Source organism: Mauremys reevesii, linkage group 19 (assembly GCF_016161935.1).
Source record: "Mauremys reevesii isolate NIE-2019 linkage group 19, ASM1616193v1, whole genome shotgun sequence".
Lineage (NCBI taxonomy): Eukaryota > Metazoa > Chordata > Testudines > Geoemydidae > Mauremys > Mauremys reevesii.
The window spans coordinates 17,031,593-17,054,188 of NC_052641.1; the positions used below are offsets into that span (position 1 = coordinate 17,031,593).

Sequence of the window (22,596 nt, forward strand, 5' to 3'; positions counted from 1 at the left end):
AAAATGAAATCTGTGATGTCTCCCACGAGAAACATCTTTATTTTTCTCACTATTGTCCTTCATTTGAGCTAAAAAGTGCAAATAAATATAATCAGACTGCAGGACTGAATTTTTAACTGCTCTATTGCCTCACCTCTCTGTGTCTCTGTACTCTTGGTGACTCTAGCAACGGGAACATAGAGTAGATACCCATGGAAGCTAAGCCTGCATTTGTGGATTGAAAATTCTAGTTGAGTGACTAACACGTAATGCAGAGGTCCCCAAACTATGGGGCACGCACCCCTGGGGGGTGTGGAGGAACATTCAGAGGGGCACAGCGGGCTCGTGCCAGCCCCCATGGGGGGGAGCGGGTAGGGAGTGCCACCCAGCCCTGCCCCCAGCTCCGCACCTGTCCCTGTCCCCAGCCTTAGTGTGGCTCCGCACCCAGCCACAGGCCCGCCTGCTGCTCCATTCCCACCCCCAGCCATGGCCCCTGGTTGTGGCTCTGTTCCCAGCCTCGGCCCCCTGACCCTGTCTGCATTCCCCCCCACCTCCCCCAAGCTGCGGCCCCACTCCTGGCTCCAGGGAGGGGGCGGGGGGCGCAGACCCTCAAAAGTTTGGGGACCACTCTTGTAAGGTTTGTTTCAGTTAAAATAAGAACATGGAAGCTCTGTCCTAGGGGTATTGGATGTGGATCATAGTTTTCTCATTGGAAAAGTGATTCTCAACTTTTTCACTCTGGACCACTCCATAAGGGAGTCTTTAATGGTGACCTGGCTTGGACTACCCAAATCTACATTTACTTGGGACCCAAATATCTTCCGACTCTAGATCTTGAGAGGCAAAGGGCTAGTTCAGAAACCTAGTTCAGAAATTCTACCTAATGTCATTCCCCAGCACCAGTTTTTCTAGGACCAGAAAATAAACTAAACTTCCACATGTTTCAGTGGAGGCCACTAAGTGTAAAAGAGAAGGAGGAAGAAAGTACGACACATACTTTGCATTGCTTCTTAGGGACGGCTACAACAATCCCCAGGTGTCTTGTGAGAACCTGATCGGCCTCAGCAGGGCCCGCCGACCACACAATGCCATCTTTGTGAACTTCGATGATGATGACATCCCAACTAAGCCGCTAGAGCCTGCAGTGCAGACCTGGAAGAAAGTGTGCACCAATCCTGTGGATAAAAACGTGGAGGAAGAGCTGAGAAAGGTACAGGCCAAATCTCGGGGGAAGGGACTGGGCCAAAAGCAACTCCAGTGCACAGTGTGTGGGAGAAACTTCACAGGCTGCCCTCAGCAACTTTTTTGGCTTCCTGGAAAATTGCTGTCTACAAGGATTTATTTTATAGAGCTGTGTTTAACATTATTTACGGGCCTCCACAAAGGATTCTCAAGACTGATCAAGGTGCCGTATTATAAATGTGATGGTGAATGATACAGTGTGGTCTGATCATTAGAGCAGGGAACTGAAAGCCAGAACTCATGGGTTCTGTTTCTATTTCTGCCTCATATGTGCTGGGTAATTTTGTCAGTGTTTTATCCCCCTCTCTGTTTCTTGATTTGTAAAATGGGAATGATAACATGGACATACCTGGTTATTATAATAAATGTTTGCCAAGTCCTTGGAAATCTTGAGGTGTAAGGTGCTACAGAAATATTAGATTCCCCAGGATGCTTAAAATTCTCATTGCCAAGAGTTTTAGGGTTCTTCATGGTTTTATGAAAATTCTATTGGAGGCAGAAGTAAATACACCAAAGGATAGGGCATGGCTTAAACCATCAAGGAGAAGCTATAGTTATTCTAAGTTATTTGAAACCTGAACAGCCAGGTGGTACATCCATTACCTTCTTCCACTTCCCCAAGTATTTAAAACATTGAGTTAATTAAGTGATCATAAATGTGAGATGTATGGAATAAAAGTTTGTCAGGAACAACTCCGTTAAAGGCAGTGGATGTCATGTCTGAAACCCTACCCATAGTTCTGAAAATGTATCCTTTTTGTGTGGCATATATTGTGAAACCATCTCTTTCAGTTTGCCTGAGCCTGACCAGCTCAGGCCATTCAGAAGCAGAGCCTGTCTATTGTACCGAATTTTCTGGTGTGTTTTTGTGGCTGGGACTGGTCACTGCCTAGGGACTAAGCTGAGACCGCTGTTCATTTCGTGTGCTACCCAAGTCAGTATTTGAGCCTCTCTTCAGAGATGAAAGGCAAGCTTGTTCCCTCACTGTGCCAATATCCCTTAAATAAGGCCTGTTTTTACTTGTCTCTCCATTGCCATCATGCTGCGCTGTAGAAACGTTGCTGACAGCGTTTAGTCTGCGCCAGAGGCTATAATAAAAAGCAGATTCCAATTAGGAAATCGAAATTGGCATTAGTAACCCTTACTCTCCACTTTGTATGTTTCTTTAGCTGTTTGAGATTCGTCCCGTCTGGTCTCGGAATGCTGTAAAGGCCAATATCAGTGTCCATCCGGACAAGCTTAAAGTTCTGCTACCATATTTGGCCTATTATATGGTGAGTTTCTTTGTATACCTGCTGTGTAGCTTGTTCTTATTTGAGGCAGGCTTGGGGGCAAAGGGATGAGAGGACCAGCTAGATGTCTATGGACAATTCCTGGTTATCTGCTGTTCAGATTCCACTGTCTGGTACCCAAAGCTTTGCATTAGATTTCCTTAAGGAGGAGTTCCAACCTTTTTTGGGAGGGGAGGAGAGAGGAGGAAAATCTTGCTTCCAAATGGAACCCACACATACCCAAAGTTAGATGTTAAATGAATGTGTTGGAAGGAGGGGAAAGAGGGAGGGAGAATCTGTAAAATAAATAGTTTGGGGAAACGTAGCGCTCATTAATACTCTGCATCTCTGTACTGTCCCTTGTAACCACTCATACTCTGTGCCTGTGCAGCTCACAGGTCCCTGGAGAAGCCTGTGGGTTCGGTATGGGTATGACCCCAGGAAACATCCCGAAGCAAAGATTTATCAAGTCCTGGACTTCAGAATTCGCTGTGGAATGAAATATGGTAAAATGGCCCAAGCCAGACAGACTCTCTCTCTGCCTCCTAGTCAGTCTGTCTCTGCAACTCTTCTGTCACCTCTTTCCATTTGTTTTTAAACCCTCAAAGCCTCTTTCCTCAAGCTTTTTGTTTGAAGGAAGGTGCAGGAGAGGAGGTCATATCGGTCAGTGTTTCTGAATTTCCTTCCCTAGAATCTATGGGGGCAGCCAATAACCCAAGTTAGAGGAGCAGGAGGGACTTTTATTTGGCCACTGGGCATATTCCAGGCCTAACAAAAAGCTACTCAACTTCCTTCCTCCATATGTTCAAAACACAAATGCACCTCAATGGGATATCTTGCTGTCTTCCCTCCCACTCCAGGACTGTTACAATTTCAGAAGAGGGAGACATTTAAAATGCCACCAAAGGGTTTATTTCTTTGTCATTTCCAGAAGGGACAAATTGGGTGTTACAAGGATGACTTGTCCATCTGGCCAACTAATGCTGGAGAAGCAATTTCTTTTAAAAGAAAACAAAAGATTTAGTGCCACCAGCTGGGAAAGCACATAAGCCTTGTGCAAAATGGAGGAATGTGCATTATGAATTCAAGAATGCATCTGCCTCTTATCCATCCTCATCCACCCTGCAAAAAAAAAATCCCATAGTGCCCTATCAGGTGCTATAGACAACGTAGTGAGGGTTTCTGATTTTTCAGCTTATGCCATTGCATGAGTTTTTGGTTTATGCCATTGTAACACATCTGGGGTGTGTTGTTTTTACCAATTCATTTGGCCTCTTTAAGTTTAGTACAGTGCCCAGCTCTGTACAAAACACCTCATTATATTGCATTTTGGCACATTTGTTTCATATGTTCCCTGTCATAGTTTTAGACCTGAGATGTAAATTTAGGTCTTTTTGTGTGCGGGGGTTTCATACAATAATGATAGTGCCCGTTCTTCAAGGATCTCAGAGCTCTTCACAAACTACTAAATCTCTAAGTAGTAGTATCCTCATTTTACAGAGGGGGAAATTGAGGTCAAATGATCGTGCTGTAAGTCAGTGACAGGGCACATCTTCCCACCTTTTCATGTTAAATAGCTTTATTTCCCTGATCTCTCTCTCTCTCCATCCCATCAAAATCAACACATGCTATCGGTTGGCTCTCCTTTCAAACCTCAATGCAATACTCCGTTATAAAAGCTGGAATATTCTATGGGATGCTGGTCTCTGTTGAAAGACTGTTTTCTTTCTTGGCCTCCAGGTTACGCTCCTAGTGACATGCCCGTGAAAGCAAAACGCAGCACATACAATTACAGTCTGCCCATCACTATCAAAAAACCAGGTATGCTGAACAGGCAAAGGAGTTGAAAGGGGCACGCAGCTTAACTTGGCTTCTTCATTTCATCCTTTCATTGCTGTTGGTGGGTGAATAGAACACAGTGCAACTTATTTCAGTTGATTATTGGGGTTTCCTTTATCTCAGATTGCAATGTGTGTGTCTTTTTAAAACCTGTGGAAGTGTTGCCCTTTGAGGGATGTCTTAACACATGTCTGGCTGATGGAGCCAGGGGTAATAATGAGAGGTGAGAGATCAGAAATTAGAAAGGAGTCAAGTTGAATGAGGCCATATCAGAAATACGTCCCAGTAGCTGCAGAAATGGTCTGCCTGCCAGTACGGCTGCCAAAATACGGGGTAGAGGGAATGAAGTTGAGGAATGAAAAATGAACATTTACACTAACATTTGCTATGCTGGCTATTTTTCTGCTGCCAACAAAGTTGAAGTGAAGTAGAGAAGCAGCTAAAATCCTATACTATGCCATGAAGTACAAAATAGTGTGCAGTTCAGGAATCTTCTTCCTTTATGTCTTTCAGTAAGTCACACAGTCAGCGTACAGGACCTAAAACATGGGCTGGACCCAGCGAGTACATCCAGTGCAAGAAAACCTGCTTCCAGCAGGTACAAACTTAAAGTAGGTATTACTCTCTCCTACCAAGAGCTCGGAATGGTATAATAGGAGGAGGATCTGTTCTGGTTTGTCGCTCTTTTGAGGGCAGTGTTGACTCAGATGGACTGTGGACATTGATACAGATTTTACTTGGAGCTGCAAGTGACTAGCTAAAAAGAACTCTCCGTAAGCCTGAAAGCTTCTCTCTCTCACCAAGAGAAGTTGGTCCAGTAGAAGATATTGCCTCTTTAGCTCTCTTTGTGGTATACTGGGTTTACCTGGAAAGCCAGTAGTCATCCACATCACTGCAGAGTTTGCTGTTGTTGTTATGTCTTTTCTAAGTATGGAAAGTCACACATTCAGCCCTTGCCTTGAATGCGACTTTCATTGCATTCCAGGAAGCAGATTGTGGAGTGCTGTGAATAGCAAAAGTCTTAGGCCCATTATGGTGCATTTTCAGATTGCTCTATAGAATCCAGTAAAGCAAAGGAAATAGGATAGTCTATACTTTCGCCGTTCTCCGTTTTCCTGTAATGGCAGGTGATCGTGTAACTGTTAATAGGTGTGAATGGCTTTCTCCACAGAACTTTGCTGTGTTAGTTCTGATTGCTGTGGCCGGCAGGTTGCAGTGCAGTTCTGCTGCATCCATACTCTGACTTTGTCCTCTACTGCACACACTCACACACGCGCTCTCTCTCTCACTCTTCCTGTCAGGGAACCGAACTCATATAGGAAATGCCTGGATCCTGAAATAGCTCGTAAGGAAGGATCTCTACTGTGAGATCTATGCTGTACTGTTGCCCCATGTCTTGGGTGTGGAAATGATTTGCAATGCCCATTGAATCTTTGTCTTTGTCTCCTTCTAGGACTCCATCTATATCTTCCAGGAAGGAGATCTGCCTCCATATCGGCAGATGTTCTATCAGCTCTGTGACTTGAACGTGGACAGGTACTGCACCTGGTTAGCTGGATCTTTTGACCAAGGGAGATTTTGCAGATGCTCAGATGATTGATTGCAAAGGCTGCCATTTGTACCCAACCTCCTATCTTTCTCCTTGACCCTGATACTTAGGAGATTCCTAGTTTCTCAACAGGCAGACTTTATGTACATTGGAAATTCCTTCCCTGTAAAGTTGTATGAGCTACCAAAATATACTTTCCCAACATGTGTTTTGAGCCTGATCCCAATCCATTGAAATCAATGGGAAACGTCCTATTGACTTCAACAGGATTAGGTTAGGCCTTACTCCCATTGGATAAATATTTAAGCTGCAGAAGGAAAAACAAATTGTCACATAATTCTGGGGAAATGCATTGTTACTTTAGTTTAGATTTTCATGTACACACAAATACCCTTGTAGGTTTAAAGATATACACTACAGACACTTAATGTAACCAACAACTCGCCATCACATTTAGAAAAGCATTTAATTTACAGTCTTATTCCCCTCTGCATTCATAAGCTGCTTATAATGTTACAGAGGGATAGGGTAGAGCTAGTTGAGGTACTATAGGCAAGTAGAACAAAGCACAGCCGGAGAAACCTACCTGAGAGAAAAAGCATGATCTAGTGGTTGAAGCACAGGCCTGGGACTCTTATTGGTTCTGCAGCTGACTCATGCAATCTGTCTGTGCCTCAGTCTTTCCTTCTGTACATTGGAAATAATTTTTTTACATTATGGGGGTCTAGCGAGTAGAGCTGAGCGAAATTCTGCATTTTCGCCTTGTGGGAAATTCCGATATTTAACAAGTGTTTTCATCTCAGTCTGAGACAAAATGTTGGATTATTGAAATTTTTCACAGAACAAAATATTCTGTAAAATTTTGATTCTTTATTATGTAAACCAATCCAACTGATTTGAAACAAAATGTTTTGGGTCATTTCACCAAAATGAAATATTCCAACTTGGATTGAATCGACCTGAAATGAAATATTTGGTTTGATTTTTTTTTCCACAATAAAAAACTGAAAAACTGGCAAAATTTAAATTTTTCCAGTGAAAATTTTCAGTTTTGCAGAAACTACCTTTTTCCGTGGAAAATTCCTAACAAACTCTACGATTGAGGTCTTATGTTTGTGACATGCTACGAGATCCTTGAAGGGAAGCACTACAGACTTTTACTACTTAATCTGTTTCATGAATGCAACCCTGAATCACTCTGATTTTTCTGGTTGCAGGCCTTCCAGTGACTCTGAAAACTATAGCAGCAGGAGTTTAAACTTCTGCTAGGGCCACTCATGCTCGACAGGTCATAGAGCAGAGACGAGGTGAAGAGCAGTCCACTGACCCTCCAGGTTGGGGGTTGAGTAATAGGCCAACAACATAGCCTCGTAAAAAGTTGAGTTATGGAAACACAGCAATGTGACCGTTCAGGCAAACGGCACAATTCATTGGGATGATGGAGCCTTGTTCGTGCCCTACATGATATTTGACGGCATAGGAAGGATTCAGATCTGGTTGCAGGAGGCTGACTCTCTTTTCTTGCCTGCTATTTAGCTTACAGAAAATCATCCATCGGAATGATGGCATGGAGACAGAATGCACAGAACGGGATGGATGGTGCCTTCAAAAGACCAGTGATGATCTGAGGGATACCATGTCTCTGATGATAAAGCATATCATCAGATCCACAAGACCCGGTAAGGATGGCTCTGGGGTTTTGAGCATTGGAGGGTATGTTATAAAAAAACATTTCCAGACACTATGGGGCATGTTGTTGGGAGCAGTTGAGTCACAGGGTTGCGCTTTGCAGTGGAGCAGTGAACTTGTCTGTTCATTTCCTGCTGTAGATCCCCTTCTCTTGTGGTAGGAGACTCAGTCTGCCTGGTTAGATGTAGGTGCTAGATCCCCTGGTTCGTCACATGCAATGTTATTGTGATGTCATCAACCTGGATACCTGCAGGACACCTGCTCTTCTTAAAGCAGCACTTGTTAGGCCATTAGAGAGAGACCTAAAACTCTATGGGACTGGGAAAATGTAACTAGATTTTGTCATCTGAACACCAGCAAAGTGAATGGAGGCATATGAGTATGAAATAGTTGGGGGTAAGAACCTCCCAGCTTTGCCTTCCCAATGTCATAGTTTCTAGGTTTTAAATGTCTTCATTCCATGATACTCTTGCTCATGTTTTTATAGTTGTTCAAATTGGTGGCATCTGGATCTTTTCATTAATGTGTTTAATTTAATAACATACTGTAATAGAGCAAGGACAGGAGAGGAAATTCTCTTGTCATGGTCCTGGGCCAAACCAATATCCCAAGGAATTAGGTTGGAAGGAGATGCATGATCGCTCTAAATGCAAAACCTCCTGGCACAGGAAAACTGCTTTTGTTTGAGTTTTGATTTGGTTTCATTAAGGTGCCTGACTGTAACTGTGATCTGCACTTTTACATCTTCTGACTGGCTCTGTTAATCTTATCTTTAAACACATCCTCGGTTTTAGCGAGGAGGGAAGTAATGTTGACATCTTTTCTTCTCTCTCTTTCTGACTAAGCTCTGTTTTCGAGTACGTCGAACGCTGAAGATGGCAAAGAACGGCTGACGTATGACTCTGGAGAGGAGGAGGAGGAAGATGAAGAGGAGGACTTCAAGCCTTCTGATGGGAGCGAGAATGAAATGGAAACAGAGATCCTGGACTATGTGTGACACAGTGAGCGAGCAGGATGAGGCTGCATGGGGACTTTTGTTCCTTGAGCCCTGGGGGATATGGAATCATGACCAGGCTTTTGGGAAGATGCTAACCAGACACATGGCACTGGATATGGTGCTAGCAGTTGTGCTAAGTGCTCTGAAGGCGCAGGCGCTAAAGATCACGATTTCACCGTGTTGGGGTGACAGGCATTTGTAAAGATGGCATTGTGGGGATCCTGGCCCATTGCCAATCCCAGGCAACATGCATGGCTGGCATTTACTGTGGCAGTTTTTCTGGTCAGAGTGGAGCTAGTTGGGATTTCACTTGCTTTGGTTCTCTTGGCCATTAGATTGTTGTGGTTAATTTCCCTTCCCGCCCTGTGTTTACAAACTGCAACATCTGATCTCATCATCAAAGGGATTTATACTTCCCTTTGAGACAATATAGGTGTTCCTATGACAGCCACTGTGAGGGAATGTTAGTGTACTGTCTCCTCTTACCAGAAATTGAGAGCCTCTTCATCCTTGCTAGCTCTGATATGTCAGAGACTTCAACAAGTGCTGAATCCAACCCAGATCAGAGGTGTTCCACTGGCCTCTTGAGCCCAAAGTGTTAACCTTTAATTAGAACCATTGCAAGGAATGTGTGAAGGTCACACAATTCTAAACCTGGCATCTGGGTCAGTGGAAAAACTTCAAACAAAATTAATTCTGTGTCGAGAACTGCACGAACAAGGTCATTGCTGATTCTTAATCGAGGGGCTCTGAAGAGTGTCATTCTGGCTGGCTTAAATCAAATGTGGAGTCTATCCAATAGGACATGTGCAGGTATCTGTAATAATTTTGTATATGCGTGAGAAGCAAACAATTTCTCTCGGGGAAAGTCCAGCTCCCCATGAAACATAACCCCTTGTCTATTTTTCTAATAAAACTCTTCCTTTTTCCAATAACACATTCTTTCATGGATTTCTGTGTAGATATACATAGTACAGCCGATATCCCCAAAATGATTGAGTCATCAGAAACATTTTGGTAAACTGGACAGTCAGTAGGTAAGTGATTCTGATTTGAGAATTTTAACTAAGAATTGGATTAAAAGTTCATCTAAACCAGGGCCGCCCAAAGGATTCCGGGGGCCTGGGGTCTTCGGCGGCGGGGGGCCCCCAGCTTCGGCGGTAAGTCGGCGGCGGGGGGTCCTTCCGTTCCGGGACCCGCCGCCAAAGTGCCCCAAAGACCCACGGTGGGGACCCCCCTGCCGCCGAATTACCGCCAAAGCGGGACCCACCGCCGAAGTGCAGCCCCCACCGCGGGTCTTCGGGGCACTTCGGCGGCGGGTCCCGCTTTGGCGGTAATTCGGCGGCGGGGGGGTCCTTCTGTCCCGGAGAGGAAGGACCCCCGGCCAGCGAAGACCAGAAGCAAAGAAGCTCCTGGGCCCGGCCCCGCAAGAGTTTTCCGGGGCCCCCAGAGCAAGTGAAGGACCCTGCTCCAGGGCCCCTGAAAACCTCTCGTGGGGGCCCCTGCAGGGCCCGGGGCCTGGGGCAAATTGCCCCTCTTGCCCCCCCTCTGGGCGGCCCTGATCTAAACTGACTTTTACTTGGTGGTCAGATATAAACTGAGACAAAGATCCAGGTCAGACTGGTAATTCACTTGAAGTAAGGAGAAAAACCCGAACTAGATTTCTGTGTTTGTTCTTCCCCGTAAAATGCACTGATTGGGTTCACATCCTCAGTTTGATGGGTAAAGACGAGAGACGTTCAGGAAGGCACGCCATGCCTTGCGGTTGCCTTTTGCTCTTCTGAGTGGGAATAAAATATTCTTTGTACATTGACTGCATCTTCTGCATTCAATCAGCTTGAGAAGTTGGAAAGAAAAGCAGTAGGAAGGAACTCAAATTAGAAGAGACTGCCATGGCAGTGAGCAATTCACTTCTCCATGATGATGTATGTTGTCCCTGCCAGGCAATGTACTCCCACAGCTTTGCAGTCATCAGACAGCTTTTGATTCTGCTCATCAAGAGAAAGTGGGGGGACAGAAACACAAAGCTTCAGATGTTTGGAGGCTGGGACCTTTAGCCATGAACATGCTGTTGCTTGCTGAATTTCTGGCCTTCTGTCATAGAAATTAAAGATCTCTTGGGACCTACTGAGTCTTATATTCTCCAATTCCCAGTCGGTGCAAGGTTGTTGCCTGCCTGCTAATGCATGGTTGAGCCTAACTTTAAATGTAACGTACATGGGGCCTTCTTAAAGAGTCTTTCCCCTTCCCCCATAGAACTGTTATAGACATGGAACTCATGATAAGGTTGGCTTCCAGCCCATTACAGCAACAGCTGGAGGTCTCTCATACTCTAGTGCCAGTTATCTACATTTTCAACCATGAAATGAAAGATTTGGCTGCAGCCAGGTGAATTGCAGGTGTGCACGGTCTCCACTGGTGCACACGGCAGTTAGATGGGCGTTACGCAGAGCTGCATGGGCATATGCCAGTATCTGCACTCCTATACAGTATATATAGGCATACGTGCTGGGCCAGGTTCGTCCAGCACTCATCATGGGTCATTGGGAGATTCTGTGCTTTGCCCTAGCCTGCTACCTTGGGGTAGCAAGGGCTACAACAGTAAGTATGAGGTAGTTCATTGATGCATAATAGTCAATGTAAAGGTAAATGGTGTTAGAGTGAAAACAGGCTGCTTGGTTAGAAGAAAAATGTGCTTTTAAGGTTTTGTATGCCCGTAGCTAGATGAGAAAACATCCGTTGTAGCTATTTTGGATAGTTATCTAAGACTTCTATTAAAGGTGACCTGCAAAAGGGGAGAAAAGGACTTTGTCCCCTTGCTACTTTATAGTATATAAAGGGCTCCAACCCATTTTTCCATTCCTTTGCAGTTCTTCTTTAATGTACATCTCATTGCCTACTACCTCCCTGATAGAAACCATCGTCTGCAGCACGCCACTTTCCGTTTTTTCTTTCTTCCTGTTCGTTTTTCTGGGTAAGGAAAGAGGAATCTATTAAGTGCGGATACCTTGTTGGTACTGCAACATAAAGGTTGCAAATCTGAATGCACACCTATTTGGGAAATACTCATTTTAACATTCCAATAGAAACTTTACACCTATTTTATACAGAGTTCTACATTTAGCCATTGAAAATACTATTAAGGGGTATGTCTGGGTGATTTATTGTTGCCATTAGAACCTTAATGTTTGCACTTCCTGATTCATGAGTTCAAATTTGCAACTTCCCTGTTGAACTAACATAGATTTTGCATTTTTTTCTCTTTTGACCAGGATTTAAAGAACAGAAACAACTTTATCTGTAATGCTATTAGTATTGTTCAATACTGATTTACGCAACTCAGTATCTTTTAAATGTTTCCACTATAGAGATACCAAAAATATACCTGGAGCACTGTGGAGTTAATCAATAGTTGCAGGCAGCAATATAACAAAACAAATTTTTTTTATTTGCAATGTACTTTAAAATATATATTATCAAACATACCGTTGATCCTACATGCATTCTTGGTGCATCCAAAACTCATTGAAATCAGTGGGAATTTTGGGTGTGTCAGGCATTTAGGTTCAGGCACAATGTAACTATTCCCCAGTGGTTTGTTTTTAATTATGTTTTAATTTTGTATTTAATTTTGCTGCCGATTTTTTTTTTTTATAAAACAAATGGAATCTCTTTCCCACCAATTGCCTATGTCAGTAGCTGACCAGACCTTAAGTCAACTTTCAGCACAGTGAACCACTTAGATACAGGTGAGATGAAATGTGGAAAGTTCCAACCCAAACAGAGCATTTTTGAGAAAATTTTGATCAAGTGCCCAGAACGGGCTGCTTACAATGGCAGCGGAGTTGAAGCATGCCTTATGTGTGATATAGCTAGACTCAAATACAAGCAAAGTAAGTTACAATTTATTCTTCAGTATTATGCATTCATTTGGGACAAATTTTCTGTTCTCTCAACTCCTTTGTACTGTTTTGTGAATTCGGGAAAGCGATGGAACTGCAGGGCAGCCTGCAGAATAGCTGCATAAGGGATATTCCACATCCTGTGTGTGGCAGAGCCCTGTCTTACGGTCTTCCCACAGGAGTCTGAATGGGTATGTCAGGAAGGGAAGAGAGGGACAGGGAAGCAGTTCTGCAAACTGTTGATCCACTGGCCCCAACGCGTGTGTACTGGCGGGCTGTGGTTAAGTAGGAAGGCAGAGTAGCAAGGGGCTGGTTTTGTTTTTAACTTTGGATAAGGTAAGTAATGGAAATGGGAAATTCCAGCTACTGAGTGCAGACAGCTAACGTGTACCCAGAGAGTTTGAATGGGGCTGGCCTTTGTTTCTCTCGCCAACGCTCATCTTCCCCTTACTGGTATCTGTGTAGCTTTCATCCAATGAAACAAGAGCCACCCAGCTTTCTCCTCTGCTGTGTCTCCCTGAGCAGCTCATGCCTCCTCAGTAATGCTGAAGGGTAAGAATTATTCTTCTGTACAGCTCCTGGCCGGATACTGGGGAGCCCATTGTGATAATTTTGGCAGCAGGTGGTGGCAAATATTTACCTTTTGTATCTCATCTGTTATATCTTGACTGTAAGATTCTCTGCAGAGTAATTTAAGGTCCAGTTCTGTTTGTTATGAGTCAACCTCTCTTCTCCCGTAGCCCCTGAAGTGGCCAGTTAGGGTAAGTCTGATAATTAGGCTCCATTGAGAATCCCAATATGTGTTGATATTCAAGGGGATCTGGGTGCCTGACTCTCTTAAGCTTCATTAAAAATCCCAACCCTTGTGAATAAAAGACTCGTGTTGCACAAGCTGGTATCTTCAGTATTGCATAAAAGAACATTACGTTCAAAAATTTCTTGCTGGAGCTCCCTTTGACTTCATGTCACTTCCTTGTCTCTCGGTATCCCCATCTGTAAAATGCAGTCAAGCTTTATCACATCTCATATTTGTAAAACGCTTAGAAGTCCTTGCTGGATAAAATCCTGAACACAAGTGCAAGTTATTTCAAGGAAAAAACAAGAAAATACCCCCCACACACACACTTCGTCACAGGTGGTCATTAATTTTATGAAGTCTTCAGAGGATGCTATTTCAGTTGATGTAAAATAAGTCTGGTTAGGAACACCGCTACTGTGGAAACACGCTGTTTTCATAGCGAATGCATCTTAGGGGTGAATGATTGGGGAGGTTTGTGTTCCTGCTGTGAATTCTGCGTATCTACGTTCACGTGAAGGTGTTTGCTGTCCCCTCTCTCCTCTTGCCATGTGTTTAGCTGGGCATAGTGCACACTGAAGGAGGTTTTGTTGAGGGCGTCAATAAAAGACTGGGTCTCTTCGGTGACTATGTCGATATCTTCAGAGGAATCCCTTTTGCTGCTCCTCCAAAGCGTTTTGAAGACCCTCAGCAACATCCTGGCTGGGATGGTAAGACACACATTTAGAATGTCTTGTCTTCTGCCCTCACCCCGAGAACATTTTAATTCTCATACCATTTTGGAAGCCTGGTTTGTTTTCCCAGTACTGCATTAGCCATCTTGCTGAGTTTCACAGAGGCCTCCTCAGAGAGAGGTTCTGGCTTTCATACCCCTGCTGGTCAACGATGGCTGCCAATGATTTTATTTTGGGATATATTTTGCTCCACCCTCATGATCATAAAGTCCTGTTCCCCCTTTCTGTCATTGCCCTTCTCCCTGGCATACCTTGCCCTCGCGGTAACATACGGCACTTTCATTCAGGTGATCAGCTGGGCATGTTGTTGCATGCAGGAGCTGGGTCCGGTGTTGCTTTCATTCGCTAAGTGACTGTCACTAAGATGTTGTCCGGGCTGTTAGAAGGGATGATGATTGTAGACAGAAACTCTCTGGGCGGAAGTGCCAGGACAGAGCTAGGCACCTGCAGATTCTGTGGCCACAAGGTTCCCTCAAGTTTTAAGTGGTTGTAGCTTCTGCAGTCTCGTGGGTATGAGGCGGCCAGTTAGAAGGGGGAAAGGGGGTGTCTCATCACAGCTGTTTTGTTAGTTGGAAACAATGGCTTGGCGGTGAGCGAGGGCCGGGAACAGGACCCGAGTCGCAGGCCTGCAGGATGGAGCCGAGGATTCTGAACTGGGATGTTATTTTCTCTCACCTTGTAGGTACGCTGAAGGCCAAGGAGTACAAAAACCGTTGCATGCAGGTCACGCTACCCCAAACCGGTACTCGTGGGAGCGAGGACTGTCTTTATCTGAACATCTGGATCCCTCAAGACAGGAAGGGAGGTACAGGCTTGATGGTAACCTGAGGCAATTAGGGAGAAGGTTCTTTGCAGGCGTGCCAGGTCTGAGCAGCTCTGTGTTTGGCTGCCCATCTCTGACAGACTCCCCTGGGGCTGGCAGTCTGCAGTAATGTACTCTCCCCAACTCCATGGGCGGCAGTGGACTCCTCGCATTATGGCAGCTACAGCCGCCCCTTCTCTTGCAAAGCACTGTTTCTCTGTGGAGATGACCCTCCCTGCAGGCTCTGGAGGATGGATGGTGATACTAGAGACACCACTGAACCCATTTCCATGGAGAGCTTGTGCTTCTCTTGGCGAGTAGGGACTGGAGTTCCATGCAGGGTGTCTCCCGCACTGTATTGCTGCCTCAGGCTTCTTTAGCCTCAATAGAGCAAAGTAGCTGAGTCGTAAGTCTGTTGTCATGATGAATCATCTGCCTGTGTCTATGGTCAAGTGGACCTGGAGGCAGATGTTTCTCTATTCACCCAAGAGATTGGCTTTTGCCTGAGTGAGGTGGCTTTCGTCTGACTCTGTGCGGTCTGTCTCTCCCCGCAGTATCCACTAATCTGCCGGTGATGATATGGATCTATGGAGGCGGATTCCTCGTGGGAGGCGGGCAGGGTGCTAACTTCCTCGATAACTACCTCTACGACGGCCAGGAGATCGCAGTGCGAGGAAAGGTCATCGTGGTGACCTTGAACTACCGAGTGGGGCCGCTGGGGTTCCTCAGCACGGGGGATGCCAGTGTTCCAGGTATGGCAGCTGCTTCACTTTGCTCCAGAGACCTACACTCTGCCCCCTTCCCCCCACCTCCGCTCACACTGGGGTATCTCCTGCCACCACACTCCCCTCACACATCATATTGAGCTATCTCATGTCCTGCTCCCTCCCCCCCCCCACACACACACACACGGTGGGGTGCTTGTTTCACTCTGCATGGGGGGAGTGTGGCAAAAGGGCTCTCTCTCAAGGGATGAGAAGGCCTGAGTTTATAGATGGAGCAGAGGCTGCGAGTGGATTGGGAATTTAAGGCACGGCTGGCGTTGGTAAGATGGGTTGGGTACCAACCCAACAGGCTTTCCCCCCCCAACACATCTTGTCTCTCCTATCTGACCAGACGGTTAGCAGAGTTAAGATACTGCAGTGATTTCTGAGATAGCTGGGGATAACACCTGCCAGCACGAGACCTTGGCTTCACTTCCGTGTGTGGCATGAGGAGAGCAGGGTGTTGAGAGGAAGAAAGCCCTTGTCTGAATGCAAACGTATAGACATGAGCTCAGGAGCCAGGAACTCCTGAGTTCTAACCCCAGCTCTGATACTGAGTGGAGCTGGGGGTGTGGGGCAGGGAGGGCTTTGAGCTTCACTGCTTCAGCTCTCCTCCTTGAAACGTACATCCCTTCCCTTGGCCAGGTAACTACGGACTAAAGGACCAGCACATGGCCATCGCGTGGGTGAAGAGAAACATCAAGGCCTTTGGGGGCGACCCAGAAAACATCACCATCTTCGGGGAGTCGGCTGGCGCCGTCAGCGTCTCGTTACAGGTGTGCAATTGCCGCTGGGCCGTCATGGGGTTTCTTTTCCCCTCTGTTTTGTGAATGGTTGAAACTGCCCCATCACAGCTGCAGGTGCTGTCCTGAGAGGGCAGTAGGGCCAGCCCCAGTGGGTTAATTAACATCCTGTTTTGAGCAGCCCACTCTGCATAGAGAAAGTAATTGTTTTCGACACAACTGCGCTCTCAGCTTCGATTTAGAAATGCCCTTTCTAAAGCCTCCACATCTGGAGGGTGCTGCTTTCCCTAGCAAGGTTCCCCTGCTATAACAGCTTCTCTTTATCATCAGCCCCAGTTCTGTTCTCCTATAGGGGTCCTTTACTGCCCTGCTGGCTCTGTATCTGAGCACCTTAGCTGCCTAGTGTTTTAGAAGATTGAGTCCCTGGGTTCCTGAGACCCTGTAATACATTGAGACTTGAAAGGAGCTACTGACTTTTCTGAGCCTCGTGTAAAGCCTGGGTGGGGGCTGGAGCTCTCTGCCGCACCAGAATACAGAAGGATCTTTTCAGGACTTGATACCAAATAACCTTCCTATTCCTCTTCCATGTTGCAGACACTATCACCGTACAACAAGGGGCTGATCAAACGAGCCATCAGCCAAAGCGGAGTCGGCCTGTGCCCCTGGGCTATCCAGGAGAACCCTCTCTTCTGGGCTACCAAGGTAAAGTGGACTCCAGCAGTAGGGCAGTGTCCTGAGGCAAGAGTTTCCCAGGGTCTTTGTCAGACTTGAGCCTGGGAGAAGCTGCACAATAGTTACAGCTCCAGGAGGACAAATGGTGTCCAGTTATCCAAGCCCTTTGGATTCAGAGAGACACTGATACTGCCAAGCTGAGGCCCGCTGTCCTGGCCAGACGTCCTGCAGTTAAAGGTCTGCCTTGCACGTGAAATACTGAGGGTGATTTAATAAGCAAGAGCAGGAGCAAAACCAAAAAGTGTTCAGAGCGTGAGAATACTCCATAGAGATGGAGATTTGCAAACAAAATCCTCTAGGATTAAAAAGAAACTCCCCCTTTCCCAATGGGTATTAGTTCAGTGCTAATTCCTGGCTGGTTGCGCCAACAATGGCTCTGGGTGTAACTCCATGGTGGTTTCTCTCGCTCATGTCCTGCAGGTTGCAGAGAAGGTGGGCTGCCCTACCGACAACACCACGGCCTTGGGCAACTGCCTCCGGGTCACCGACCCCCAGGCTGTGACGCTGGCCTACCACCTGGAGATGGTCAACCTGCCATGTGAGTTGGTGGGTGCTAGCGGGATGGGAACCAGGGCGCTGTGTGTTGCGTGCTCCAGTCAGTGAGCAGATGGGACATTATGACAATCATTTAGTAAGGGAAGATGTCAGCCCCCAGCCCAATAAAGTACATTTTGTACTGACTGGGGATTGATCATGTTGGAAAAGATGCAGCTCCACTGTGCTAAAGAGAGAGGCACTACCCAGGTAGCCATGGCCTGGCTTAAGACAACCTCTGTGTCCCTTGGAGACAGCTGTCCTCTCCCACACTTTATATCCTGTGAAAGCAGAGAGCAGAACTCAAGAGCAATGCTAAAAATTGTCACTGTGCTGCAATTTTCAGTTGGGCCACTAGGTGGGGCGTAGGAGCCAGCAAGACCCACTCCCAGTACAGCTGGTGGGGAAATGTTGTTTGCCAATTCAGTGAATACAGGACTAGCTTTTCACAGGAATCTTTGCTAGCTCGCTGTGCCCACTGCTGCTGCTGTTTGCACTGTAGCCGCACGTCGGAATCCTCTGCTGGCAGCTGGTGAACACGACTGGAACGAATGGAGGAGCTTTTTGCTCAGGAGCAAGCCCTGCTCTTCTGTAGCCTTGGCTGGGCGAGTTAGCTGACTTTTTGACACTGGTCTGACCGCTGTCTGCTGTTCGCCCCCCCGCCATCTTAATGCAGTGTCTGTGATATTTGGCTAAAGCCTGTCTTGCACTATAGACTGTATATAGCCTGAAGCTCCCTGTGCAAGGCAGCCATAGGGTGCGCTGGGTGTGAGAGGTCTATAGTATATACACCTACCTTCCACTATGTAACGGGGAAATTCTGACCCCTCTGAAGTCAGTGGCAAGGCTCCCATTGACTTCAGTGGGGCCAGGATATCATCAAACCTGTTCACCCAGAAGCTCCCTGTGCAAAGCAGCTGCAGGCCACGCTAGGCAAAAGGGCTGTTGGCTCCTCTCCCAGATGCATAGTGGATTTCGGTTTCTCTTCCCTCCTGCAGATCCTCTAGTCCATTTCCTGGCTTTCACTCCTGTGGTTGATGGAGATTTCCTCCCAGACCGGCCAGAGAATCTCTTCGCTAATGCTGCAGACATTGACTACATTGTGGGCATAAACAACATGGACGGGCACTTCTTTGCTGGCATTGACATGCCTGCTATCAACCGCCCGCTTGTGAAGATCACGGCGTAAGTAGCAGCCGCCCTTAATGGCATAGCCGGGGAAAGGAAAAGCAAGCTGGGCTTTTGTAGAAAAGGGGACAACCAATGAGTAGAGCACCCGAGAACTGGCAGTGGGCTTGGGCACCATGTCTCTAACACTACCGATCCCAGAGATCGGGGCATCTCAGAGTGGGTATTGTAAGGTTATTGCTTGTGGGGGAGTGGGAGCTGTCAGCCTCTACCCCAAACCCTGCTTTGCCACCAGCATTTATAATAGTGTTAAAGATAAAAGTGGTTTTATTGTAAACGGGGTGGGGGGGGTGTTGCACTCATAGGCTTACTGTGTGAAAGTGTCACCTATACAAGAGGTTGAGAACCACTGTAGATCATACCTGGGCCAAAATAGCACCTGTTTAGGGCCAGCTTTGCTCCTGCCAGGTGTAAGGCATCGGCCAAGGCTGATGTGGCATATGAAGGCAATGGCAGGGCAGAGAGGAGTTTCCAAGAGCCAGCCTGGATCTTTGCCTCTTGTACCATTTAGCCAGGGGCTTAGAAAGGAGAACTCTCCCCTTGTGCTCCAGCTCTCAAACACGTTGTGGCTTCTCTCCCCCCGGCCATCTGGGTGGGGGCTTTTGGGTTCTTCACCTGTCAGACATCCTGCGTTCCAGAAAGTGAGAGTTTCTTGGCTTCACAAGTAGAGCGTAAAGAACAGGCCTGCCTCAGTTGTACCAAGTCACTGGGCACAAGGCTCTCTAGAGAGTAGCATTCTGGAGGGCTCCAATGCCCCCTGGCTCCTCCTGCTCTTCGTGACTGGAAAAGGGATCAAAAATTGAGAAGCTGAATCCCTCAGCCAGGAACTGAACCTAGGCAGGGCTGGAAGTGACAGTCAGATTCACCGGCTACACCAAGCTTAGCTTCCAGCTGTCTTCCCAGGCTGCAAGCCTTGCCGAAGGTTGAGCTACCAGTTGTGAGTCACAGGATGATGGTAACCTGCAGTCACCTCTGAGCTGGACTTAAACTGGCAGCCTGCTGCCTGAAGACATCATATCTCTGCCACCACGATCTATTGCTAGGAGCACTGAGCTCAGAGCCAGTATCTAGCTGTTTGATGTTTTGTGTCTTTTCAGAGATGAGGTCTATAACGTGGTGCGGGGGCTGACTCTGCAGAAGGGAGAGCGGGCAGCAAATGCCACATTCTCCCTCTACACCCAGTTGTGGAATGACAACCCTGACCAGGAGGTCATGAAAAGGACAGTGGTAGACCTGGAGACCGACTACATCTTCCTGATTCCCACGCAGCGGGTGCTTGCTCTGCATAATGCGAATGCCAGGTGAGTCCGAGAGGGTTGTGCTGGGCTTGGAGGCAGACCAGTGAGTCAACTACTTTCCTCATGGTTTAAATCAGCAAACTGCAAACCTTCATTTGAATCTTGTTTTGTACTTTATTTTCCTAAAGAAAGGTTGATTTGCAGTGCTTGGTAACCACTCAACCATGTTTAATTGTACCAAATTACATGTAAAGGTTCTCTTGCTCCTAGGTGGTTACACCATACTGCTGTTACAGTCATGGAAGCAATAATACAGCTTAACAGGCACCGTTATTCAGATTCTTCATTTTTACTTTAGAAAATGGTGACTAATGTCTATCTACTAGATGATTAATATTTGTACCTGTGTCAAACTGCATTTGGATGGAAACTGAAATTATTAAATGCACAGAACCAGGATTTAAAAATTGAGTTAAATAAGCTACGGTAAATGGGCTAGATTTTTTTTTTTTTTTAAAGGAAGCATGGAGTGTAGTGAGTGAATGGAACCGATTATTGCTGGTCACTGTCTTTCAAAAGTTTAGGCCTCATCCTCTCATTTTTAGTCATACAGGAAAACAAGCATTCCTGCTTTTTCAACTCCCAGTCGGTTTCTCATCTTGGATTGAGCTAGTCCTTGAGCTGTGCTAGTTGATGAATCCCGCCTCCCATTTCATTCTGCACTTGCAGAAGAGGCTACTGCTGTCAAAACCTGGTTTAGCCCTGCAACCGACTCTGGTTGCAGGTGCTCAGCCAGTGACTTCCAGGTTTGATTTCCTTTAAAACTCTGGGAGCAGATATCTACTGCTTAATAGTCTTTATATCATTTAAATGATTAATAGATTATAGTAAATTTAAGCCTTAATGTTGCCTTCATTTCAAATTAGGTTTTTTCTATTAAATAAACCTACTTTTTAAAAACCATTGATTTTTATGCACCCTAGAGGTAGGTTGTTTAAAAAAAATTGTATAGTTCAAGTCAAGATGGTGACAGTAAAACAGAAGGGAAGGTATTTGTACGATTTTAACCTGACAGTGCCTGTGGCTGCATGTATCTTGCAAGACCAAACCTCTTCCAGTGCCAATGTTATCGGTCTGGCTTTGTGCAGAGGGAGTGATGCTGGTGCACGTCCTCTTCACTTGCTGAGAGTCTATTTTGGTTTGTGCAGGAATGCCAAGACTTACTCCTATGTGTTCTCCCAGCCTTCTCGAATGCCCGTGTACCCTAGCTGGGTAGGGGCAGACCACGCCGATGACATTCAATACGTCTTTGGGAAACCCTTCAGCACCCCGCTGGGCTACTGGCCTAAGCACAGGACCGTCTCAAAGGCCTTGATTGCTTATTGGACCAACTTCGCTAGAACCGGGTAAGGAGCTCAGGCTGTGTGGGGTGAAATTCCAGGGAGCAATCTCCCCCCTACTCCTGTTAGCCACACCACCCAGCGCAGGGGGGCGGGGGGGGGAATGGACTGTCTCTGCTGTCACACCTGCAGCACCCACCCACATGTAGAGCCTCCTACAGCAAAGCTTGCACTAGGTCCACCTGCTCTAGGGGAACGGCAAACACACTGAATTGGGATCTTCAGTTGAACATGATGTTTCGGTGTAAACCTGGGTGTGCACGGTGGCAATTCACTGTGCTAACAATCACCACCCACCCATTAACTCCTTAATCTGCCCAGCAGCCCTGTGACAGCTAAGCCCAAGGTATTCAAGTGCCTATGCTCACGTTCCTGAGTGCAGGCAAGTGCTTCCCGCTCCCAGGGTTATGGACCATTAGAAGGGCTGACCCGGGTGAAACCCTAAAGGCTGGGTGCAGCTACTGGGGGAGCCTCTTGTCCCAGCTGGGCTGTGAGGCCCTTGGTAGCTTTGCATTTAATACCAGCTGTTTTGTCTGCTTTTTCAGTGACCCCAACAAAGGGGAGTCTACGGTGCCCATCGGGTGGATACCCTACACGCGGGAGGACAGCTACTACCTTGAAATCAACAGCGACATCAACTATGATTCGGTGAAGCAAAGTCTGAGAGCCTCCTACGTGCAGTTCTGGAATACGGTCTACCAGAGCCTGCCTGATGTTCCTTTCAATTTCCTGGACTAGAGCCAGGCCAACCAACCAATTCTGTAAAAAAACAACCAACCTAGCCCAATTCTGATTAAAGGCTTTTCTGGCTGTGCCTCCTGGCCTCTTCCAATCTACTTACTTCAACAGAATTTTCCATAAGAACATTAAGAGCTGGGGGTCAAACTTACTGGGCAGTTTTGTTCTGTGAAAAAAAATATATATATATACACACCTGGTGGTCCCTGTTGCATGGAGCCATTCATGAAACCTGGCCTAGTAAGTTGCTCTTGATGCAAGGTTTGACCTTCACACAGAGGTGCTTGAAATTGGGGTCTTTCATGCAGGTGTTACTGAATCCTCAGCAACTGAAGAGCTGGCTGCTGCCCTGCACCAGATGAGATCAGTTCACTAATCTCCTTGGCCCTAAGCCTTCGCGTAGACACGCTACTAACCCTACTAGAATCTCTTACCCTATTAACTCGATATTTAGCCCTG

At 46.5% G+C, this 22,596-nt stretch overlaps 2 protein-coding genes across 8 annotated transcripts in view; both read left to right on the plus strand.

Annotated features, from left to right (window-relative positions):
* Positions 1-13,955, plus strand: part of GTF3C5 (general transcription factor IIIC subunit 5) — an 18,225-nt gene extending 4,270 nt beyond the window's left edge. For 2 of the 7 annotated variants that reach the window (XR_005589921.1, XR_005589922.1), the window contains exons 4-13: positions 994-1,189; positions 2,391-2,495; positions 2,884-2,998; positions 4,233-4,313; positions 4,845-4,942; positions 5,785-5,867; positions 7,417-7,559; positions 8,415-8,570; positions 9,529-9,603; positions 11,437-11,540. Coding sequence is in view for 2 of the 7 variants with exons in the window: in XM_039506600.1 (XP_039362534.1) it covers positions 994-1,189; positions 2,391-2,495; positions 2,884-2,998; positions 4,233-4,313; positions 4,845-4,942; positions 5,785-5,867; positions 7,417-7,559; positions 8,415-8,566 (973 nt within the window). In the remaining 5 variants the exon portion in view is untranslated. Of the gene's footprint in view, positions 1-993; positions 1,190-2,390; positions 2,496-2,883; positions 2,999-4,232; positions 4,314-4,844; positions 4,943-5,784; positions 5,868-7,416; positions 7,560-8,414; positions 9,502-9,528; positions 9,604-11,436; positions 11,541-11,838; positions 11,938-13,823 lie in introns of those variants that run through there. The other 5 variants (XR_005589919.1, XR_005589920.1, XR_005589918.1 and 2 more) reach the window with 5 other exon arrangements.
* Positions 13,846-22,213, plus strand: CEL (carboxyl ester lipase). Its single transcript, XM_039506601.1, has 10 exons — positions 13,846-13,974; positions 14,681-14,803; positions 15,355-15,552; positions 16,210-16,340; positions 16,902-17,009; positions 17,460-17,577; positions 18,572-18,758; positions 19,859-20,062; positions 21,208-21,405; positions 21,945-22,213. Exons 2-10 carry the CDS (start codon positions 14,716-14,718, stop codon positions 22,135-22,137), a joined length of 1,425 nt encoding a protein of 474 aa, XP_039362535.1. The 5' UTR covers positions 13,846-13,974; positions 14,681-14,715; the 3' UTR covers positions 22,138-22,213.
* The last annotated feature ends 383 nt before the right edge of the window (positions 22,214-22,596 follow it).